The 21,659-nt window shown below is 47.8% G+C and overlaps 1 protein-coding gene across 1 annotated transcript in view; it reads left to right on the top strand.

The window, feature by feature from the left end:
• LOC106809620 overlaps positions 1-21,659 on the top strand; it is a 70,777-nt gene that overhangs the window by 48,598 nt on the left and 520 nt on the right. Inside the window, exons 7-9 of the mRNA XM_014813152.1 lie at positions 6,003-6,121; positions 14,159-15,696; positions 18,359-21,659. The exon at positions 18,359-21,659 is cut by the window's right edge and continues 520 nt beyond it. Of these exons, the coding sequence (XP_014668638.1) occupies positions 6,003-6,121; positions 14,159-15,696; positions 18,359-18,448 (1,747 nt within the window). The 3' untranslated portion in view covers positions 18,449-21,659. The remainder of the gene's footprint in view (positions 1-6,002; positions 6,122-14,158; positions 15,697-18,358) is intronic.

The raw sequence follows: 21,659 nt of genomic DNA, 5'->3' as shown, positions 1-21,659 counted from the left end.
GTGCGTGCGCACGTGCGCGCGCGCATGTACGTGTATATAATATATACGCCCCCTTCTCAACACCACCCAGCTAACTGATGCAGATGGAATTGGGCACGCCACGTTACGCAGTGACCACGTTTATGACAATTAATATTAAATAGGTGCCACTATACTGTCACACGCGCCTATATATGTACTTAAGAAACTCGAACGGGGATCAACCAGCAAACTGTTGTGGACTTATCAATATCGTAGTGTGATGATGCAATTACGCGTCTTGTCCGGTGAAGTAGAATTTTCTTGTCGTGTGAATAGTTTTAGCCATACATTACTATCGATAAAGGAACGGGTTCTCTAGGAAATCGTCGAGAGAGCTTGTGTTACGGGATATTCTGTCTCGCGCCTATCAACTACATAATGAACCGCGGTTCATGCATGATCAGCGCGTTACGGGCAAGCGCTAAACGTATAATCTTGTGTACACACTGAGTTCGAAAGCCAGCGTCTTTTCGGCGAACATAATGTAGACTGTTGCTCCCAGTCACTACTATGGCCTGGGTGCTTTAATAGCACTCATAGACACTACTGGCTATGCACTAATTATTCGGCGTTTATCTCTGCCCGTTGGCCCGTCCGGTGAATTAGATTACATTTGGCATATTACTATGTATTCACTATTTGGCATGTCCAGAAGCGGGAGTACATAATCGGGCCAAATCTATAGGATACGTATGTGTTTTTGATCAACTACCTTTGCGAGTATTTTCGAGTACTCGCGTGCATTGTGAGTACTTGTTTTCGGCGAAGCCGCTTACAGCCCGGCGCACATTGCCGAACATTTTGCTCAAAAACATTATCGTAGCAATGTTCCATGAAATGTTCGGCAATGTGCGGTGAAAAAAGTCGCCGAACAATGTTTCTGAAGATCGGAAATGTTTGATATCTCGAACATTGTTCGTCGAATGTTCGTCAATGTGCGCTGAATGTCGAACAATTCTAGGAACATTTGTAAAGTAGTAACCAATAGCAGCACGATATGTGGTCACATGATTTTTGTGCCCAATTATGCGCCGATCACGTGACTCTTTACAACACAGCTACTAGACGGCGCCACGAGGTTGTTCGCTGCAAAATATTCGGCAATGTGCGCTCAGCAATTGTTTACCCGCACAATTACAGACAAAAACATTTGTTCGGGCGAACATTTGTTCGGGAAAATGTTCGGCAATGTGCGCCAGGCTGTAGGTTATTTCAGTGCACAAATAAAGTCTGCAGTCATCTGGCGAGTTTTTCACCTGCTTTCGTCTGCTTTAATTGTCGATGTTCGCGCCACACCTGACTAATCGGCAGCGGATCAGGTGATACATTCAGGCAAGACAGGAGTACCGGATTCATGTCATTCCGTCTCTGACCGGATTCGAGTCATTGCGTCTCTGACCGGATTCGGGTCATTTCGCCTCTGGTTCAGGTCATTCCGCCTCTGACCGGACTCGGGTCATTGCGTCTCTGACCGGATTCAGGTCATTCCGTCTCTGACCGGATTCGGATCATTCCATCCCTGACCAGGTTCGGATCACTCCATCTCTGAGGAGCGTAGCCATGTCGATGCAACGCAAGCTATAACGAATTCGCGATTTCATTCTTCAAGCAGTTTTGATGACATCTATCGGCGGCATTAGCAAACTACCGCGGATCGCCACATGCCACGCTCATGCAGTAATAGATGAGAGCTTCACTGCGCGCCATTTGCGTTGTCATTCGGTGTACGTCGCGCGAAGGGCACACTGTACAGATACGCGAGCGCACGAATACACACGTCCACGCATTCACGTACGCACACACGCCCCCAGGTTCACACCCACACACACACGCACACACACACGCACACACACACACACACACACACACACACACACACACACACACACACACACACACACACACACACACACACACACACACACACACACACACACACACACACACACACACCCAGGGCGTAAATCTCGCGGGGGATGGGGGGGATGCATCTCACCGCTCTTGAAGGGAGGGGGGGAGGCGCTGTAACAAATATGCCCCTGCGAATTAAAAAAAAGAGAGAAAAAAAGAAAGAAGAAGAAGAAGAAGAAAAAGAAGAGATAGTGATTGTTCAATTTCAGATAATTGCATGAGAAGTGAGTTTTTTTAAATGTATGTATAAACTGTATAGCCTACACGTTACAGTATGTTAGCGATCATCTTAGAGTATCAGGGTTCCAACCCTGTGAACCCAATGCGGTAATGAAATTATGGACATGGGGGGGGGCAGAAATTAACGCTTGTCTGCGCAGGCAGGGGAGCGCCCCGGCCGTAGGCATGCAGTGGCTAGACGGGTTCGGCAATGGCCCCAGAAAATTTGAAAATTTAAGGCATTTTCTGCAATCTGAGCATACTGGGCATATTCTATGTCTGATAACGCTATCTCAACCCTAGACTCTAACCCGCAGTTCATTCAAACACTTTTCATGACTTTTCAAGAGGCGTACACAGTTAGGTTACTATATAATAATACATATAAAATACACAGGTAAGAATTGCAGATTTCACAAATTTCAACGTGTTTTTGTATGTTTGCAACCGATGACTTTTGCCCATATTTGTAGTCGGAAACATTTTTCTTAAAGAGTTCATTTGCATGATTCTGCCGGCATCTCAAAAGCATCATTGTGTCAAGTTAATAATCCGTAAAATGCTCACTTCTGCGTCAAACAGACAATTCTCTAGCTGCTGCAAAGAGGCTTGATATATTGGTGAGATTCCACTGCTCCCCCATAGCACTTATGCTTTTTGAGAGACTATATGCATCTGGCAGTCACGTGCTCTTCTACTGCCGGGACCACTTGAAAGTCGTCTTGCTGACCATGCAATAAGCCATGATAACACTGGAGTTTTACACAACGTACTGATCATACGACAAGTACCAAGGCTCACATCTGTGTATATTCGTTTCTGACTTTCTGTAAAAGTTGGGTTTTATTGGATGCAATGGCAATTGAACGCCATTCTGCCGCCACGTGTTTAATCTGATTTAGCAGACAAAGCTACGCAACACTTACATGACAGAGTCTGGTCTGTACTAGGCTTGTTCCATTTCCGTAGACAGCCAATACAAAAGCTGCATAGAAACATACATTATAACAGAGCGATGGTAGGGGAGTTCAAAACTAACGGTAATGGCAGAGCGGCATTCAAGTAAACCGACTCGGCAGCAGTGACGGCTATTAATAAAATAATTTGGAGACATGGGCAGGGGCGTGTACAGGGGGGAGGGTCCAGGGGGTCCGGATCCCCCGTCTGCTCGGCAACGAAGCATGCTGACGAGGGTCTAATTTCAAAAATGTCTCACGCTTGGTTACGTTAAGTTTGGTTCGTAGCACCCCCCCCCTGGTCCAAATCCTGTACATGCATGCCCTGATGGGCAGACCCTCAATTATTTCAATTACTGTTATCATTATTATCATCGTCATCACCATAATAATTGTTATTATTTTGGTTGATGTTCCTATGCTCCATATGTACCATTATACATCATTTTCTAAGTGATGGGACTCAAAATACAGAGTTCGCGATCTTTCTGAGCGAAAAAAAAAATACTCAATCTAATGTTAGGCTACTTGATAAAGTGTGGCCGTCTTCTTTCGGAGTTCATTATAATAAAACACTACAAGTTTGCAGCTGTCCAGTATTCGAAAATAATGCTTCAAGATTTTCGTGGCGAGCGCGATCGCGCGCTGTGTGCGTAAATTATTGTGGGCTTGTGCCTCGTGAGCTAGTTGTGCTATCGCGGCCGATCATCCCCCCACTCCTCGGTACGATTTACGGCCGCTGACACATAGCACACACAACACACAGGCCAGGCACACACCGCCACACACAACACACACACACACAACACAGCACACACACACACACAACAAGCACTACACACACACACACACACACACACACACAACACACGTCCACATCACGACCCACACACACACACATACAGGGGCGTAGATAGGCGGGGGGATGGGGGGATGCATCCCCATTTATTGACGTGGGGGGATGGCGTGTACAATCATTGCCCCCATTTATTGACGTGGGGGGATGGCGTGTACAGATCATGCGCCCCCATACTTTGCAGAGGAAAATTGGGAATGGCAAAATTTTCTGGGGAGGACGCTCGCACCCGCCGCCTGTTTCTTACACCCTCCTCGAAAACCTGCATTGCCACTGTCGAGCGTAACAAATTGAGCACCCCCACTTCAAAAAAATCGTTCCGGCGCGCCTGTAGAGTACTGCTAAACAAAGATTATGATTATGAATATTGTATGGGCAATATCAAAAGTCAAATTTGAGTGTCATCTGACCAGGGGCGTAGATAGGGCGGGGGATGGGGTATATTCCCCCCCCCACCACGTATTGAGGTGGGGTGGGCTTTCATTCGGCCCCCTATTTTCAGAAGAAAATGGGCGATAAAATTTAATATTTTACAGAGCAAGTAAATACTGGATTATTTATCTACAAAATACCGTCATCGCTATTCATAACTCTCCTATGTATTATACAGAAAATGGAACGTGACATACCATTCTACTGTAAAATGGCTGAAACTCGTTCCAAAATGACATTAATTTTGGACGACATTCCCATATACGGTTAAAGTTTTCAGCGTGCTCACGAAGTTAAATCTTTGCTTTATTCAAATTAGATAGACCGATTGAGAGTTGGGATATTGAATTTTGACAGGGGATTGAATGGGGAAGTTTTATTTCATCTTATTTTTTGGGGGGATGGGGGTGCTGAGACCCGACCGGAAGTATATGGTTCACGATTTTGTATAAGGGGTGAATATGCAGCTTTTGGTTCATAACGGCTTGTTGTTTTCCATATTTTTTGCAGTTTTAACGGTCTCAGTAAAAATACGTTTTTATCAAAATTTCAGGGGAGATGAATTTCAGTGCTGTATGTCAGTGTCAACGGGGGGTGGTAGGACGGGCCGGTCGCCCCCCCCATCAGGAATTTTCAGGGCAAGGGTATTTTAGCTAGGTAAGTTCCTGCACTGGTACCAAGTGAGGACATGTGCATAGGCACAGATTTGGTGGAAGTACGTTTTAGGTCTTTGGTGTCCCCAGATTGGGTAAAAATAAAAATATTCAACTGCAACACTGATGTTATATGTGATGAGATTGTTAAATAGTGCTGCCTCAAGTGCAGGAAATTGCATCGAAGAGGTGTTACTTTCAGCAAAATCCCCGGACCCCTCCCCCCCCCTAAACAAGAGGGCCTGAAAGAGGAAAAATCCTGATATTCTATGATACTGATGTCTAAAATTGATTGCTTTTAGATTGCAACTTTTCAACAATTCCATACAGTGGGAGGGGACACCCTCTCCAACACCCTCGCCCCCGCGCGCTCTTCGTGCTCTCAGCTCGCATGATTCGCCCCGCCTATAATTTCTTCTGGTCCCCTAACTGGTTGTGTGTGGAGGGGGAGTGTTATTAACCTCTGTGGGTCCCAAAGAAAAAAATTACCCTAGAATTCACAAAATTGCACTTACAATATCCATTTTTTCCCAATTCTTTCAAAAACGGCCATCTTGAAGGTTCTAAATTGCTCAAATCTAAGAGCTTCCGGGGACTCTGCCCCTGCATCCTGCCAGGGGCCCTAGGGCGGGCCCTGGACCCCACCCATTAAGGGCTTTGCGCCAAGGCGCTCGCGGTGTGCGCTTATCGCGCACACTCTTCATATACACTGCTATGGAAGTAACAGCGAAATCATCCCCCCCCCCACAACTGAGGACCTGTCTACGCCACTGCACATATAGACATGGTACATGTACCTGTGGGTCAGCGTCATTAATGACTGGCTTCATCAGGCGTGCGCTACTCTGCTGATAATGAAGTCGAATTATCCGGCAGCCTGTAATCAGGCAGCCTCCATTACGAGCGCAATGGGGGAGAGCAGCTTGCGCTATAATCATCACGCTCCTGTTTCAGAATGCAGACAGCGCGAGTGAAAGTGGAGGAGGCCGAAGCAAACGCTAAACGGGCGAAGGAGGATTCCGAAAGAGCGCGAGCTAACGCTAAGCAGTATGCACCGGACTTCCATCAACCAGGTATACCCTCGCTCGCCATACACACGACAGCTAGTTGTGCACAATTGCTCGCTAGGCATTCTGAAGTAGTAGCTAAGTTACCGTACTTGCGCAGGGCTTCTCGTCTAAACGTGTTTTTGTGCGTAGCTCAGTGCAGATTGTTTTCGCGAGGGAAAAGATGGCGTCTCATTATATAAGAGACGTGCCTTGGCTGCTCACCGACGGGTAATGCTATCCCCCGGGCGTGGAGGGAGGTTACCGCAACGTGGCAGCAACACCCCTCACCGACGCCTAATACTCGACTGACGGTCGAGTTACACTGTACTATGTGTTTTTATATTTTTATTTATTTAATTTTTTATACTGTTCATGTGTTTTTTTTAGTTTTTTATTATTATTTATTTTATTTGGGCTTTATGTTTCTGGCCGGTAAGAGAGGTTCTTTCGTTGAATGCAAACTACATGAGCTAAGGATTCTAGTGTGAAGTGTATTTTTCCTTGCAAGCAGCGATCTATGATAGGATAAGGCAGTGGGCAAGCTACCGCTTGTGTGGTGCAATACCATATGCAACAATTGAATACATTGAGAAAACGTTGCCCGGTTGCCCTGGCATCCCAGGTACGAATATCTGCAGATTCTGCGATTCTGCTATTTTGCACCCCTAGGCAACCAGAAATACCGCTGCACGTCGTTGTCGTATATATTTCTATCACCGTTCGTACTGCTTAAATTTGTTGCTACCGCACCTCCTGTTGCACGACCTCACACGCGCATTTTATCATCAGCAGGTCAACATGCAGTATAGCAGTTGCAATCATAGAATGCGGTGAAAACGCATATGTCCAGCGATCACCCAATTGGCGTTTATGTGGAATGGCTTATATGGAATTTCTAGCAAGTCTTATCAAACGCGTAGTTCCTAGCGTTTGCGTCGCCAATCGTTTGCAAAGAAAAGAGGAATGGTTAATTAAAAAGATTTTCGGCATTACTGGACGCTGCAATACACAGTAATTCGCAGTTCGTGGGCCTATAACTCGGAGCGGAATGCAGAGTACTAGTATATCTCGTCGCAAGATTTATCGGTGCACGGGTGCGTGTAGTTTACCGAACCCTGGTACACGCGAGCGTGTGGTTACCGATCACCAGTACACGCGAGCGTGTGGTTACCGATCACCAGTACACGCGAGCTACACACACACACACACACACACACACACACACACACACACACACACACACACACGGACACAAAGAAAACGCACAGTCGGGTCGCGGTGATTGTCTGCACAATAAACGGCGCGCAAGAGCAGTGATAGCGCAAAACGGAAATTCGTTTTCACGTGAAGGATCGTTCAAGGCGAAACTGCCGGAAGAGAACGCAAAAAACTGCAATAAATTATACACTCCCGTCTTCCAGCGTAAGCACGAAGACACGCGTAATGCCCGATAACACGGCTGTTATGGGGGGTCGTAATAACTCTTGCTCTATCACCTGGAAATATATAGACGGATCTTACCATCATCATCATCGCAATCGCCACCCTTTGGTCGCCTACTAAATCGCCACCTTTTCAAACAAATGGCGGAATTTAGTGGTCGCCTACTGAACTGCGTGTTCCTTACGCGAACACGTGTACGTCAGACGCGTGCACGATCGCTCGCGCGTGCGTATAGGCACTCTCCTGCACGCTGCCTCAAATTTCGAGGCAAACCATCGAAAGTAACGATCGAGAATATTTTCGCAGAACAGCAGCTGCGTTACTGGTCAATAAAGGGACGGACTACGTATATCTGAAATTCGCGCGCACGCGGCGACGCCGCATGGCCTCGGCAGCTGTACGTGGGCGACAGCGTAAATCGACAAACAAACGGAAATAGGAGGCCGCGCGCGAGGCAGGTGCATGCGTACGTGCGGCGAGGGGCGCTCGTCGTTTCTCAGTGTGTCAGTTTCTAGATGTTTGTGTAGCGAGCTATATACATGCCATTGGCAGCTAGTGTGGCGCTAAACGGAATTACCACGGGGCGGCTCTGGCTTGCTGTGACAGTCTTTTTTAGCCTGCTTCTCTGCTTCTGCCGGCTTTCCCGCCATTAGTATAGATATATAAAGCAAGATTAGCTTATGTAGCTTATGTATATATTTAGTTCTTGTGACTAAATACACATCGGTTAACCCAATCGTTCTTATATATATATATCAGAGAGAAAGAAAGAAAGAAAGAAAGAGAATCAGAGACGAAGAGAAAAGCGAGAGGGAAAGAGAGAGAGAGAGAGAGAGAGATTGGTTACCGATTCCCGTTACACTGTCGCCTGCGGTTTGCCGAGCACCGACATTGACACGGTTTTGCACTGTCATGTTTTGACACGGGTTTACACAGTGGGCTTCACGCAGCACGTAATAGCCACCCCCGCCGCATGCACAGCTCGCTTAAGTGCGACCATTCATCGCCGTTTCAGCATGTTTCGCATTGTGTGCCTTCATAATGAAATATAAATACACCACGTAGTAGCCGCTCCGCTGCCGTCTGCCCGCTACTGCACAGCGACGTTCTGGCGGACCCGAGTATAGGAGCATCCGAGCATGCGACAATAACAGTACGCCCATCAGCGGGTTGACATTTGCGCTCGTAAACTCCTGTCCTGCATGCAAACACCTGCAGCGCCGGCAGCGGCAGTGGCGTTCCAGAGGCCTCACGTGATTAATTCGTCAGAACTGGGCTATAGAGCTCCGAAGTGATGACGTCACGGTGGCATGACAACGAACCCACTGGTTCTAAACAATCATATGCTCTGGTAACATTAACTGCGTGAAAATGGTGTCGTGTTTTGTACCCGATTTTAACCATCATTCTGAGAGTCATTATTGCAGTTTTTATAGATTTCCAAAGGATGGAAGTGAAAAGCAACACACACACAAATTTATAATAATAATAACAAAATAAAAATAATAATTAAATAAAATAATTAATTAATTAAATATTGTAAGATCGACTTGCTACCGATGCTTTACTGCTGTCTGCAGCGCACACACTCGTGTTTTACGTACGCACAACATTTTCACGCAGTTAATGTTATGGAGCCAGTGGGTTGTTTAGAACCAGTGGGTTCGTTTTCATGCCACCGTGACGTCACACTTCGGTACTCTATACGTTTCGATACTGGTTTCGGAAGGTTCCGGTTATTGTCTCGTCTAGGTCCCCACGTTTGCGGCGGCCATGTTGGGTATATAATATCGTATCAAATTTATGATGTGTATATAATGTGGTATCAAATTTGCAGTCTGTGCGGGGTATAAAATCACCACAAATTTTACTTACACCCCGTACAGACTACAAACTTGATCCCACATCAAACTAGTTCGGGCTTGACGCGCACTAAATTGCAGTTTGTACACGCTATCCCGCGCTAAATACGCGCTATTCCGGACTAAGTTAGCCCCGCAAATGGAGGTGGGCCAGGCCCGCTTAGAAGCGTACTAAGTTAGCCCTGACTAAGTTAGCACGCGCTAAACTGTGTGTGTGCGCAATCTGGAGCCAGGTGCGAGCTAAATTTTACAATACGCATGCGCATAGCCTTATTTATGTCACATAAAAGTACAGTAGCTGTCTGCTGAGTGTCGTAACAACCGAGCATGTGCAGTCAACCCGTGCTAATTTAGCACTGTTCAACATTTTGTGTCTGTACGTTGCGATTTAGAGCGCGCCTGGCGCGAGCTTGGCCCAGACTAGTTTGATGTACGATCAAATTTTGCAGTCTGTACGGGGCATTAGACTCAAAGGTGGAAACATTACCAAAGAAATGTGTTTCAAAATTGTATGGCAGCCATTTTGAAAAAACTGTCCCACTCTTTTTAAAATGCCGATTTCGTCAGAGTCCACCTCTTATTTTATTAAACACCTCTCAAAGCACTCCTAAGCAGCCTAAGCGCTAAGACGTTCTACTATAGTGGCAAGTCAGGATCTTGCACAGCTCAAGTATGTCGATGCGGACACGAAAGCATGGCGATCCCACCCGCTCCGAGCACGAAGCTCTGATCACGAACCGTTCCTATTCCGAACGTCCGAGCGCGAAGCTCCGAGCACGAACCGTTCTCGTTCCGAACGTCCGAAGCTCGGAAGCATGGCGATCCCGGTTAATGCTTGGCAATCGAATCTAGACGTGACGTGACTCGCTCTCAGTGGGAGCATGCGGCGAGTGGTCTAACCTGGCCTATGGTCGAGGCGAATGAGTGACGGTAGGGCATACCCTTGTTTCGTTAGCGCATCCACGCATGCATCCATCCAGCAGATGCGTGCAGCAGCATATTCCCCCAGCATATTATTTTGTCGTTTCACGCGGCATCCGTTCTTTCTTCGCGTGCAAATGCGCTCTATCCTAACACCCCGCTGTAGTTGTCGTACAAATATTTGCTCCGTGCACGGCAGCTGTATGTACCTAAGTGCATGTGTGACGAATTGACATATTTGTTAATAACTGTCGTTGAGATCCAAAGCTGGCTATATCTAGCTAATAAAGAAACCGGGATGGCAAAAGTGGGATCTAGTAACCGATAAATAATTATGAATAGCTGTTATAATTAAGGAAGACTATCGTTGCCTCGTGCCTAAATTGCACTTATTTAAGTAAGTAAATCTCTTCCCTCTACTTCCTTTTTACATGTTTCGCTTTCGGATGTCATAAAACCATCTGGTTATGTAGGAATAAAATTCATATACCTAATAGGCCTATACAAAAAAAATTACCGATACTATTGATGTAATTATACATTCGCGCAGGCATCGATGTCGTTGTGGGAAATTACCGCAATGCAGCAGGGCTGTAGCTAGATGAGAAGAGTTGCCCACCCCCACCTAGAGAAATGTAGATACATTACATGGTCACTGGCGTTCACCTTCCCAGAATAGGAAAAAGAAAAAAGGGCTCCTGCAATAGTAATATATTTGCACCACATATTAGTTCCACACGCAGTATACAAATCGCACCCGTTCGTTGCCCCCAGCAAGAGAACCACCGCGAGGTTGCGCAATCACGACCGTTAGATGACCCGACCCCGACCGAGTTTCGGCATCTCCTCGTTCGCTTCATGCAGCGCCGTCTGTTCGCTAAAAACCCAATCACCTGCTCTTTATTTTTCTCTGCGGGAATAATCTAACCGATCCAAGTGGTTAGATGCGGCGAGACTTGGCACTGATTACGTTTGTGAGTGTAAAGGGCAGCTAATAGCCGTACGCGCGGAAGCTGCGATAATGGTATTCTGACGTCTGAGTGACGTAGTTGACGGTGAGACCTCCAAACTTATCATCACTTATTAGGCAGTTTAGCCGGCTCTCATACCTCATACCTCGTCACATCACGCCGTGGGCTAATATCAGGCGGTTTTATACTCCATCCTGCGCTACTATCACGTGACTTCACCTTCACCATTAGCTACTATCACGTGACTTCACCTTCACCATTAGCTACTATCCAGCCGTGACTGTTCCACGGCAGTCCCACCGATTAGCATCCTATCAAACGATTGACTTCAGCACCTTCACTATTAGCCTCTACTGCAAACTGCATGCAGCGCCCCCCTCGTCCCACACGTGCAAGGATAAGAGCCCAGAGGCGCGAGGGCGCCATCTGTCGTGGAGTATTGTTGTAGGCTACTATCACGGGGTGACTTCACCTCCACCCATTGACGCTACTATCACGGCTTGTCCGTTGCACCTTTCACCATGGCGCTACGCATCACGTGATTTCCATTTACCGATAGGCTCACGCGTCTATGGGCACGATGGACTTCACCTTATAATGCGCTACATACGCTGAGGTCACACTCCAATCAGTGACTAGCTATCACGTGACGTTCACCTGTCAGCCATGCGGCTAGACGTTCACGTGACTCTCAGACATTCATTATTAGCTAGCCTATCACCGTGACTTCACATTTCATCGCATTAGCTAGGGCTATCCACGGGTGACTTAGCCGTTCACCATCTAGGCTACTATCACGTGCCGTTCACATTTATCCATTAGCTACCTATCACCGTGATTCGAAAGCATTGCACCGGTATTGAAGCTAATATCCACGTGACTCACGGCCGACCCCAGTTAGCTGACTATGCACGTGACTTCACATTGCACTACGTCGCGTCACAGCGGGGGCCATGGTTGGCGTATCGAGGCCAAATCGGGCTAGATCTGGCTCCGGCGCAATTTGGCTCGGGCCGGTATTGAGTGCGGAGCGTTCAGCCTGAACGATACCAAGTGATGACTGGCTGTCAAATTCACAATTCAAAATTCAACTAAATTTTATTGCAAACAAAGTCTCTGACCGATACTTTGCAGTATGTCGCGAGATGGGCGTTGTTTACGATTTCTAAGAGTGTGTTACCCGTTGAACGTTTCGACGAGTTATAAATTATCCAATCTTGAAACGTGCATCCTGATGCACAGTTTTTCGAAATATTTTAATACTGTTTTGGACTTTTATGGTCTCGTTGAAGTAAACACGTTGACACTCGCGCATCCTACCGCTGGCAACCGATTCTATCCGCTCTAAGCCGCCGCCGAAGAGCTGGTGCTAAAATTTTGGCTCGGGCTGGTCCGACGTTTTCGACTGGACCAAATCTGGCACGGGCCTAATTAGCCGCTGCGGCGCAAAAACCTCGGTGTGAACGCTCGGCTCGAGGCCAAATCTGGGCGGGCCTAATTAGGCTCGGGCCAAAAACGTCCGTGTGAACGCGCCTACTATGCGCTACTATCACGTGACTTTACCTCCACCATTAGCTATTAATCACGTGACTTCACATTCACTATAAGCTAATATCACGTGACTTCACATTCACTATGCACTACTATAACGGGAGCGGCTGCCGGCATGAGAGAGTGATGCCATAACACAGGTAGGCCTACTGTTCCGGAACAAAGAAACCAAGTGTTGGTCGCTAGTCACGACATCGTAATTACTTATTGACAGCCGTGGAAAAGCAGACGGGTGAAAGTATAAGGACGCTCGTCATTCCTCGCTCGAAAAAACGATTTGCTTTGAATGACTGTAGGCAACGCTTTGTGAATCGGTAAAAGGGTGAAATAATACAGATGTCTCGCGCTGGGGCTCATTACCTAACGTTAGTCCTCGTATGTCAGATGAGCTTCGGTGTGCTCACGGTGCTTGTTGATACATAGATATTCTTAAACTTGAGAGAAAGAGAGATAGCAGTCGGTGAGAGAAACCACGTCCTATGGAGAGAGGGGGCGGGGAGGGAGAGCAAGAGAAAGAAAGAGCGGGAGAGAAAGACGAGGAGGAGAGAGAAAAAGAGTGTGGAGAGAGAAACAGGGGGGTAAGATTGAAATGCATATGAATGGACAGATAGAAGTGAGTGCTTAAAATCTGGATTATGAATTGGATGTGGTATATTATATATATATATATATATATATATATATATATATATATATATAATATAATAAATCTAGAATAACTATATATGCGCAATTAATCGCCACTTTCTCAATTTTCTCTCACGCCTCTGAAACTGAGCTCTCAGCCCCCGACTGCCGATATTTTAAAATAGACGACTCTCAGACACCAAGCGGCGCAACTGGAGCGCCGCGAGCATTTTTTTTCACAGAGAGCACATTTCTGCATGTTTATTTTCCCCCAAGTGGCGCAAAATGGCAAACCAGCGAACGGAGAATCTACCCTGTCGAGCGTGTGTGAGTCGGCACTGTTTTCCTCAGCCAACGAGCAGGCGCGAGTTACGCAGGGTAAAACTCTGGCAGTAGTGGGGGAGAATGCCGGCAGTCAGCTCTCATGCATCTCCCGGCGCGCTTCCAGAAATAGTTGCTAATTGATGTTGTGATCTCGCTCAGGCTTGGGCGAGACATTGAAAGGGCACCTCTAAAACCTAAAAGCAAGCGCCAAACTGTACGTGGTGAGATCGGTAGCAACCACTGCAACAGCGTATATTATGCTGTGATGCATGGTTGCTGCGGATACCTGCCGGCTACTACCGCTGGGAACATGTACCGTCATCTGTGAATTATCACCGACAGTTCCGTTCTCGTCTTTTCAGGTCCTGACATGAGAAGGCAGGCAGGCTCAACGCTAGGAAACCAGCCAACAGGTGTCGGCAGGGGTCTTGCCCCCGCTCACGATCTCACGCACAACTCCTCGTTGCCTAGGCCGGCCGTCTCCATCGCTGCACCAATAGGGCTGGGCAGGGAGGGGGGCTTGCACTCCCACACACCAGACATTGCATTGTCAGTGCCAAATCGTGAAGTAGCCAGTGATCACATAAGCAATGCCTACGAACCGTCCCAGCTGCATGTGCCATCAGTAGAGATCAGCATCGATGAGCCAAAGCTGCAAGGCAGGGACAATATAGGAATGAGAAACGACAGCTCTCACGAACCTTACACTAGCCAACCAATGCCTGACCACAGCAGAATAGAGTACACGTCGTCTGACCCTTACAGCAGCAAACGAACGCCCGATCAAAACAGGATTGATTACTCGCGGCCAGACTCCTACGGAGACAAGCGCGATTCGGACAGACGAGAGTACGACGACAGAGGCAGCTACGATCGCGACCGCTACGCCTTCAAGCGGCAGCCGCAGAACAAGGAGCGCAGCGGCTACGACAAGTATTACGATCGCGACTACGATGACTACGAGCGTCCGTACGAACGCGGACGCTACTCGGACGAGAGGTACCCACGCGACGACAGACGCGACGACCGACGCGACGACCGACGCGATGAGGGCTACGGCCGGCCCGACAGGCCCTACCTGAGCAACAGGGCGCACACGATCGACTACGCCGACAAGCGCCAGCGCGAGCCCGAGCGCGCCTACCTGGCGCGGGCGTACAGCACCGAACAGCCGTACCCGAAGAGCGGCGGCGGAGGCGGCGGCGGCGGCAGGTACGACCGCTACAACGACGATCGGCGCGAGCAGAGAGTGCCGCACGGTGACAACATGGACACCGCGCCGCAGATGCGCCCCAACCACATCCACGCCGTCGCGCACGACCCGCGCTTCGCGACGCCCAACAAGTCGGACTGGACGCCGGACTCGGGCGTGTCGGGCGTCTCCGACGCCTCCGAGGACGCCTTCTCCAGCCGCCCGCTCAAAGACGTCAAGGAGGAACGCAGGAAAACGCTGCCGTCGATCATGAACCCGGACCTGATCGGTCCGCCGATGACTGCGACGCCGACGACGGCGGCTGCGGCGTCGTCGTCGTCGTCGCCGAAGACGAACCGTGGGTCGTCGCGGCTCCGCAGGACTGCGGACGACACGGTGCTGGCGACGCGCAAGCAGGCGTATGTGATAGACGAGGGCCATCGCAAGCGCATCAAGGCCGTCGTGCACACGCCGAGCGACGCCGACAAGCTTCCGACGCACATCGTCATCGAGCCGCAGCAGACGACCAGCAGGCGGCGCCGCAAGAGTCTTCCCGACGAGAACGACTTTGTTGTCGCGCGAAAGCCGGCCCTGACGCGGGAGGAGATTTCCGTCTTAAGTGCCTTACGGAGGGAGGAGGTCAGGATGGAGAGGGCCTTTGAGGAGAAAGACGCGCAAACTTTCTTCCTGTTTAGATCCAGTGTGAGGGTGAGTATGTATGCGCGCTAGGCCCTCGAGCTGTGTGCAAACTTACGTCTGATCTCTAAAGCTCGCCACTCACCTCGCGATGTGCAGAGTGGGAACCTCTCCAAATATCCGAATTTATTTTCTCTTTAACGGTTCTCCTCCACACCATCTTCTTCCTAGGCATCGAATTGAATTAATTTCAAGGCGCTACTTATGTAAGCATGTTTGCTAGCTAGCTGTAGTCGAGGATAAAAAAAAAACATGCACCTCTGTTAGATAGAATGTAGCGTCGCTTCATAATCGACTAGACGTTCGCGAACATTCATCAGCGTTTCCGCGACAACCACTTGATTAGACAGTTGCGTCCGCGCGCAGCGACACTCAATTTGTTATAACGAGCTGCATCTTCGATATTGGAATGCGTTTTTGCCGGAGCCAACAGTCTCCAGAGCATCGTTGGCAGCGGTGAGCGGCGCTTGGTCGTCACACACCGCATATAACGTGCTGATCGATAACCGCTACAGCGAATGTCCGCCAGGTGGCGGCAGCTGTCATTTCCCACGGCGGCCCGCCTCCGGGTTGAGCTGGCGACGCTGGCGTGCGTACTGGTGTGTGCGTGCGTACTGGTGTGTGCGTGCGTACTGGTGTGTGCGTGCGTACTGGTGTGTGCGTGCGTACTGGTGTGTGCGTGCGCGTGTCGTCTGCTGTACCGATGCTAGTCGCTTAGCTCGCTCCGAACGTCTCCGCTGCCGAGTAGGCCTACATGGTTCGCGTTGGAACGTTGTTTTTGGCACGTGGCTGCATGCTTATTTTGTTTCACGCGCACCGCCCGTTGGTTTTGACGACGGCAGTCGAGTCAGAGTTGACAGATAGGAAGATGTGTGTGTGTGTGCGTGTGTGCGTGCGTGCGCGCGCGCGTGTGTGTAGGCCTAATTGTGTGTGTGGTGGGGGGGGGGATATCCGCACCAATGCGATTCCAAGAGTGACGTCGGTCTTGGCATTTTCGTCGCCAGGCTAAGGAGCTTACCCGTGGCTCGCGTCACAATGTACGCGCTCCTCTCCTCTGACGTCCCTTTCCTTGATAATCAAAATCCACGAGTATGGTTTAAGGATCGCGTAAAACCCAGCGGCAACAGTATTCGTAATCCGACTAATTGACTAACTAACCACCCGCGGGTGAAAATAGTTATAACATTGCTTTACCGAAAAACCGAAAATGTCAATTCGCACAATCATTATGAAATTATGTCACTTAAATGATTAATGTGAAAGTTATAGTTAGGTACATGACTGATGACAAGTATTCAACTGCGTTTCGTATTTCCCGATTATTTCACTCATCGAATAATTAAGATATGTAGCAAATATTCGGATATCAATTTATTCAATGATTTAAGTGAACATTACGTAGATTCGATTAGCAGTGACTGAAATAGCGTAGCAGACTGGTAGTCTAATACTAGCCTTCATTTTTGGACCCGACATAATATGTTGGGTCCAAAAATCAAGTCTAGTATTATATATTATATAATATTTGAGAAGTTTTTGAGTACGTAACCTTCGTTTTTCTATTACGTACGTTACACCGATATGCCAGAATTCTAGTCTACAGGTAACAGCATTGACATCAAAAGTCGAAGGACCCGTGAAAGTTTTTTTCTAGTAACACTGTCGGCTTGCCTAGACACGAACCACCGTACTAGAGCGTTCTTCAGAAACCACGCGAATATATTTACATATATTCTGAGATCTTCATTCACGCGGTGGTGTGTACGTGCATGCGCTCCCCTCCCCTCCCATCCCTTCCCATCCCATTCCTTCCATACTCCCCTCATTCCATGTTCGCGCGTGTGTGTGTTCGCGCGTGTGTGTGTTCGCGCATGTGTGTGTATGTATGTATATGCGTGCCCGAGCGTGTGTACGCGTGAGTAGGGTATCCAATACCAGTGCTTCGCGGCTCAATATAGTCGATTTCTAAAAATTGTATCACTGAGATCTGGAAGGAGTAACTATATTTATACTCCTTTCGATTGAGATTCTAAAAGCACTGGCCCAACGATTCCTTGTCGAATCGTTCTGCGCGCGCTAAATCCCAAATGCTTTCTTCGGCGAAAATTCACAGACAAGGACCCATTTCGAATGCAAGTAGTTGCAGTGATTGATTAGATTAAGTGAATTCGCAGTTTCGAGCAGGTATAGAACAAATTTCGTTAGTTTTTCCTCGAGCATCTTTGGCTAGGACGTGGGGCAAAAATAGATGAGGTGGAATGCTATTAGTGAACACCACAATACCAACAGCAACATCCCCCGACGAACTTGCACGCGTATATTCGCTTTAGATATACAGTGCACCCCGCGTCTATTATTGCTACCGTGATTATTAATCTTCGAAAAACCCAGACTAGCAAATTTAGAATTAAACCAGCGCATCTGGCTTGCCGCTCTAGACAATTTTACGAGGCATTCGAATAGCGCCGTTGCGGTAATTTGGGAATTTTGGTTTCGTAAAATCCACACGTAGTTTTTAAGAGCGACCTAAAAACCATCTTTCATAAAATGCAGTTGCGTTCGTTGCGAGTTCAAGCAGCGCGCCATTGGTTGCTGGCGTGGGCGATGGCATTCTCAGGAGAATTTTCTCGTTATAATTGAATTTCTCATTTGTCTCTCGTCCTTCTTCCTTCAGAACTGGGTCTACCATCGACGACTGGGTCTGCTGATACTCTGCATCAACGCCACCCTAGGCTATCTATTCTTCGATTTGATCACGAAATAATCGTCAACGGCATCGCAGTTTCCTCCGCCAGAGTGCACTAGGTGACGGATCGAGGACGGGCCACGCAGCGGTAACCGATGGCCTCGTCGACGAGGCAAGCCGACATCGCTACTGACCGCCGATCACAGACGAGTGCTACCGAAGTCGTGTCGGCACCGACAGCTGGGCTTTGTGAGATGGCGACTAGGAAGACGGACACCCACGAGGCTGATCGTTACGGGCAGCTTTAGACTGTGATCTTATCCAATTAGCCACGATTTGCCACCTCCGGCAGGGCGCTAACGCGCGCGTGCACAGACAAATTGCTGGTGCGCCCAGACACACGAAATTCGAAAGTGGTAGTTGTGTAATACACGTAGGTGAAAATTTGTATCCTACATACCAAATCTGATTCGTAGCCTTCTTCTGTTGGACGTCGTCCCCTAATGACCACTATAAAGAGAATGTAGGCCTACAAGCCTGAGTCTAGTTCGCGCTAGATATTATCGTTCGGTTCTGCCATGGGGTCAAATGGCCATTAGTGGACGTTGTTGAATACAACAGGATTAAATGGTTTGCCATATTTTACAGAAACGCGTTACAGAAGTGGTGACGTATCGCACTTTCTGTGTCAAGAGGAAATCTACCACCCGCTTGAAATCGATTGCTTGGCTTTCTACTTCTTCAGTTTTACTGCCTGTGTTACATGGTAGAATAGATGTCTGTGTTTTTGGTTATTTCTTTCTACTTGTAGAACACCGTGCTGTGGTCACACATGTATAGGTTGAACACGTTGATTTTATTTTATGAATTGGTAGAATAAAGTATGAATTGGGAGCAGAACAGAGATATTTACATGTAGAACCTCAATTACGCCATTCTGCTGTATTGTTTTTTTTATTTCTTCAGGTGCAGACCCTATTCTATAATCTTTTACCCCCACCAACGTATAGGTACTTTATCGTCCATCTATAGCTCCTGTCCTTATTCCGTTTCGATATTTATATACGATTCTTTCATCTCTCTAGGTTTTAATTGCAACTAGCTTCAGTTATTCTCTGCACCTGAGAGGGCGGTGCTTTCTACTACGGGATAGTAGCTCTATCTTAAAAAGCACTGCCCTAAACTCGCTTCCATGCTGTCTGAGGTTCCAGCAGGAAAGCTTTGTAGGGTCGTACTAACTATAACCTAGCACTGTTATCGGTTACGTATTTAGACTTCTTAATGTTGTATTCACCTACTTTCTCTTCTTATTGTAACACTTTTTACTATTCACAAAACCTGCCTCAATAGGACTTATTTCTCAACTTATTCCCCTTTTATAATCTTCAGGGATTCTCACGCAGCCGTGTTTTTATAGGCAAACTGAGATGCATTTCCATGAGTTCGTTTTTTGGAATTGTTACCCTGCATGTATCTGTTCTTTGGGTTTTCACGAAACTTAACGGGTAACGGCACGGTATTCTAACGTTGCCAGCAACTCTTTTGTAAAAAAACCCGATTGGTTTTCATTGTCATTGCTAAGACGGTTCATGGTAGGTGTGTATCGAGCGTGCGATGTGCCGTGTACACGCGTGTGTGGCCACTTGTCTATACGATTCACTCTTTCAAAGTGGCCGGATAGATGTCACAGCCCTGTGAGAGGCAGTAAGGCAGTAATGTGTTACGAGGCGACCCCCTGACGATGCTTATGTACACCCACCGAGCATCGGCTGTCGCGTAGGAAGCCACGAACGAGACGCCATCAACGCTCCCACATATGTAACTCAAATGCTAACGATCAAACATATCCTGTGTTTTAGTACACAGCGTAACAAAACGGGTGTGGGGGTACAGCGAGGGACTTAAGAGCAGCAGGGCGAATGAAACGTCCCCGGAAGAGGTGGAGTGGCATCATTCTTGTCAACGCTATGTGGTGCCATGACGCCTATCAGATAACAGATAGCACGAGATGACAACAATCTATAGACAAGTCATGTCTAGTTGCATGGGAGCTAACCCTGCACACCGGGTCGACCTTATACCTAAGGTGCTAGCCGGTCGCAATTCCCGAGTTTGTACTACACCTGCAGCAAACATGCAAGGTTTGCTAACGTTTGACTATAAGAAACATTCTCGGTGTCCTTCTTCGCTTTATGAAGACGCACGCCAGTTGGTTGGATTGTTGTTGCACCAAATTGGCAACACCGTAATGTTGTAACTGGCATCTAGTTATAATACCCGGCTATTCAGAGTTAAGGAAAAGCATTCGTATTTTAATAAAAATTGAAAAAATGAAAAGGCAGCATTTAGATGAGGCGATGTTTGTTTGTATGGTCAGTAAGGTGAAGACGATGATCTAAAGAAGTCTCGCACACAAAGGTATAAAACAATGTCTTTTTGATTAGTTTAGGTGAGCTACGGGAGGGAACTGATGGCTCACCTATGACCCCACAGCTCACACAGCACTGCAGAATGAGGGCAGAGAATGAGAGAGGACACTCATATTGACGTGTACAATGCAGGAGTGGAACAGAAGCCAATGCGTGCCAATGTATATTAATTATATTTGAATTTTCAGAGTTTATTAACAATCACAATCGACTGTTTGTGCGTGCACAACTGTGCTCTTTTTCTGTATTGACTTTTTGATAACCTGCTTTTCTTAATAACAACTTGCTCATGTTAGCCATTAGCTGCGTGTATAACATAATGGGACGATACTGGAGCCACTAGAGGGCGGTGCAAAGGCGCATGCGTACTGTACGGTCGGTATCGATCACGCGGTAGCTTCATTCGGTCGCGTAGCGGAGTGCATCGCACGAAGCAAACAACGATAAGCTTTATGCAATCCCCGATCGAAGAGCTGCAGGCGGCGGGGGTCGAATCACCCTAGCACGCGGTAGCTACATCACCTGAAGTCCTCATGCAAATTAACGGCGCAGGTATTCCGCGTTTGATCCCATATTCCCTCAGCAATCTTGCGAGGGGTTTGCCTCCGAGAGTGCACTGGTCGCTCGTCGCGTGCGGGAAACGGCGGTGGCACTTTTGATTTGGCGATTAGTGATTTGCGGGGGTTGGCCGGTACTGTGCTAGCCTCAGCGAAAGATATCCGAGACCTGCTCAGTCGAGGGCGACGCAGGAGGCAAGAGGCTAACACGCAGTGACTCCTATAGAGTTTGCATGAGGCGATTACTACGTTTTAACAAGGCCCGATTATTGCCTATTATTAATACAACGGAAGAGTGATTAA

Source organism: Priapulus caudatus, unplaced genomic scaffold (assembly GCF_000485595.1).
Source record: "Priapulus caudatus unplaced genomic scaffold, Priapulus_caudatus-5.0.1 Scaffold0, whole genome shotgun sequence".
NCBI lineage: Eukaryota > Metazoa > Priapulida > Priapulimorpha > Priapulimorphida > Priapulidae > Priapulus > Priapulus caudatus.
The sequence above is the reverse complement of the archived record's forward strand: the minus strand, read 5'-3'. Positions and strand labels throughout refer to the sequence as shown.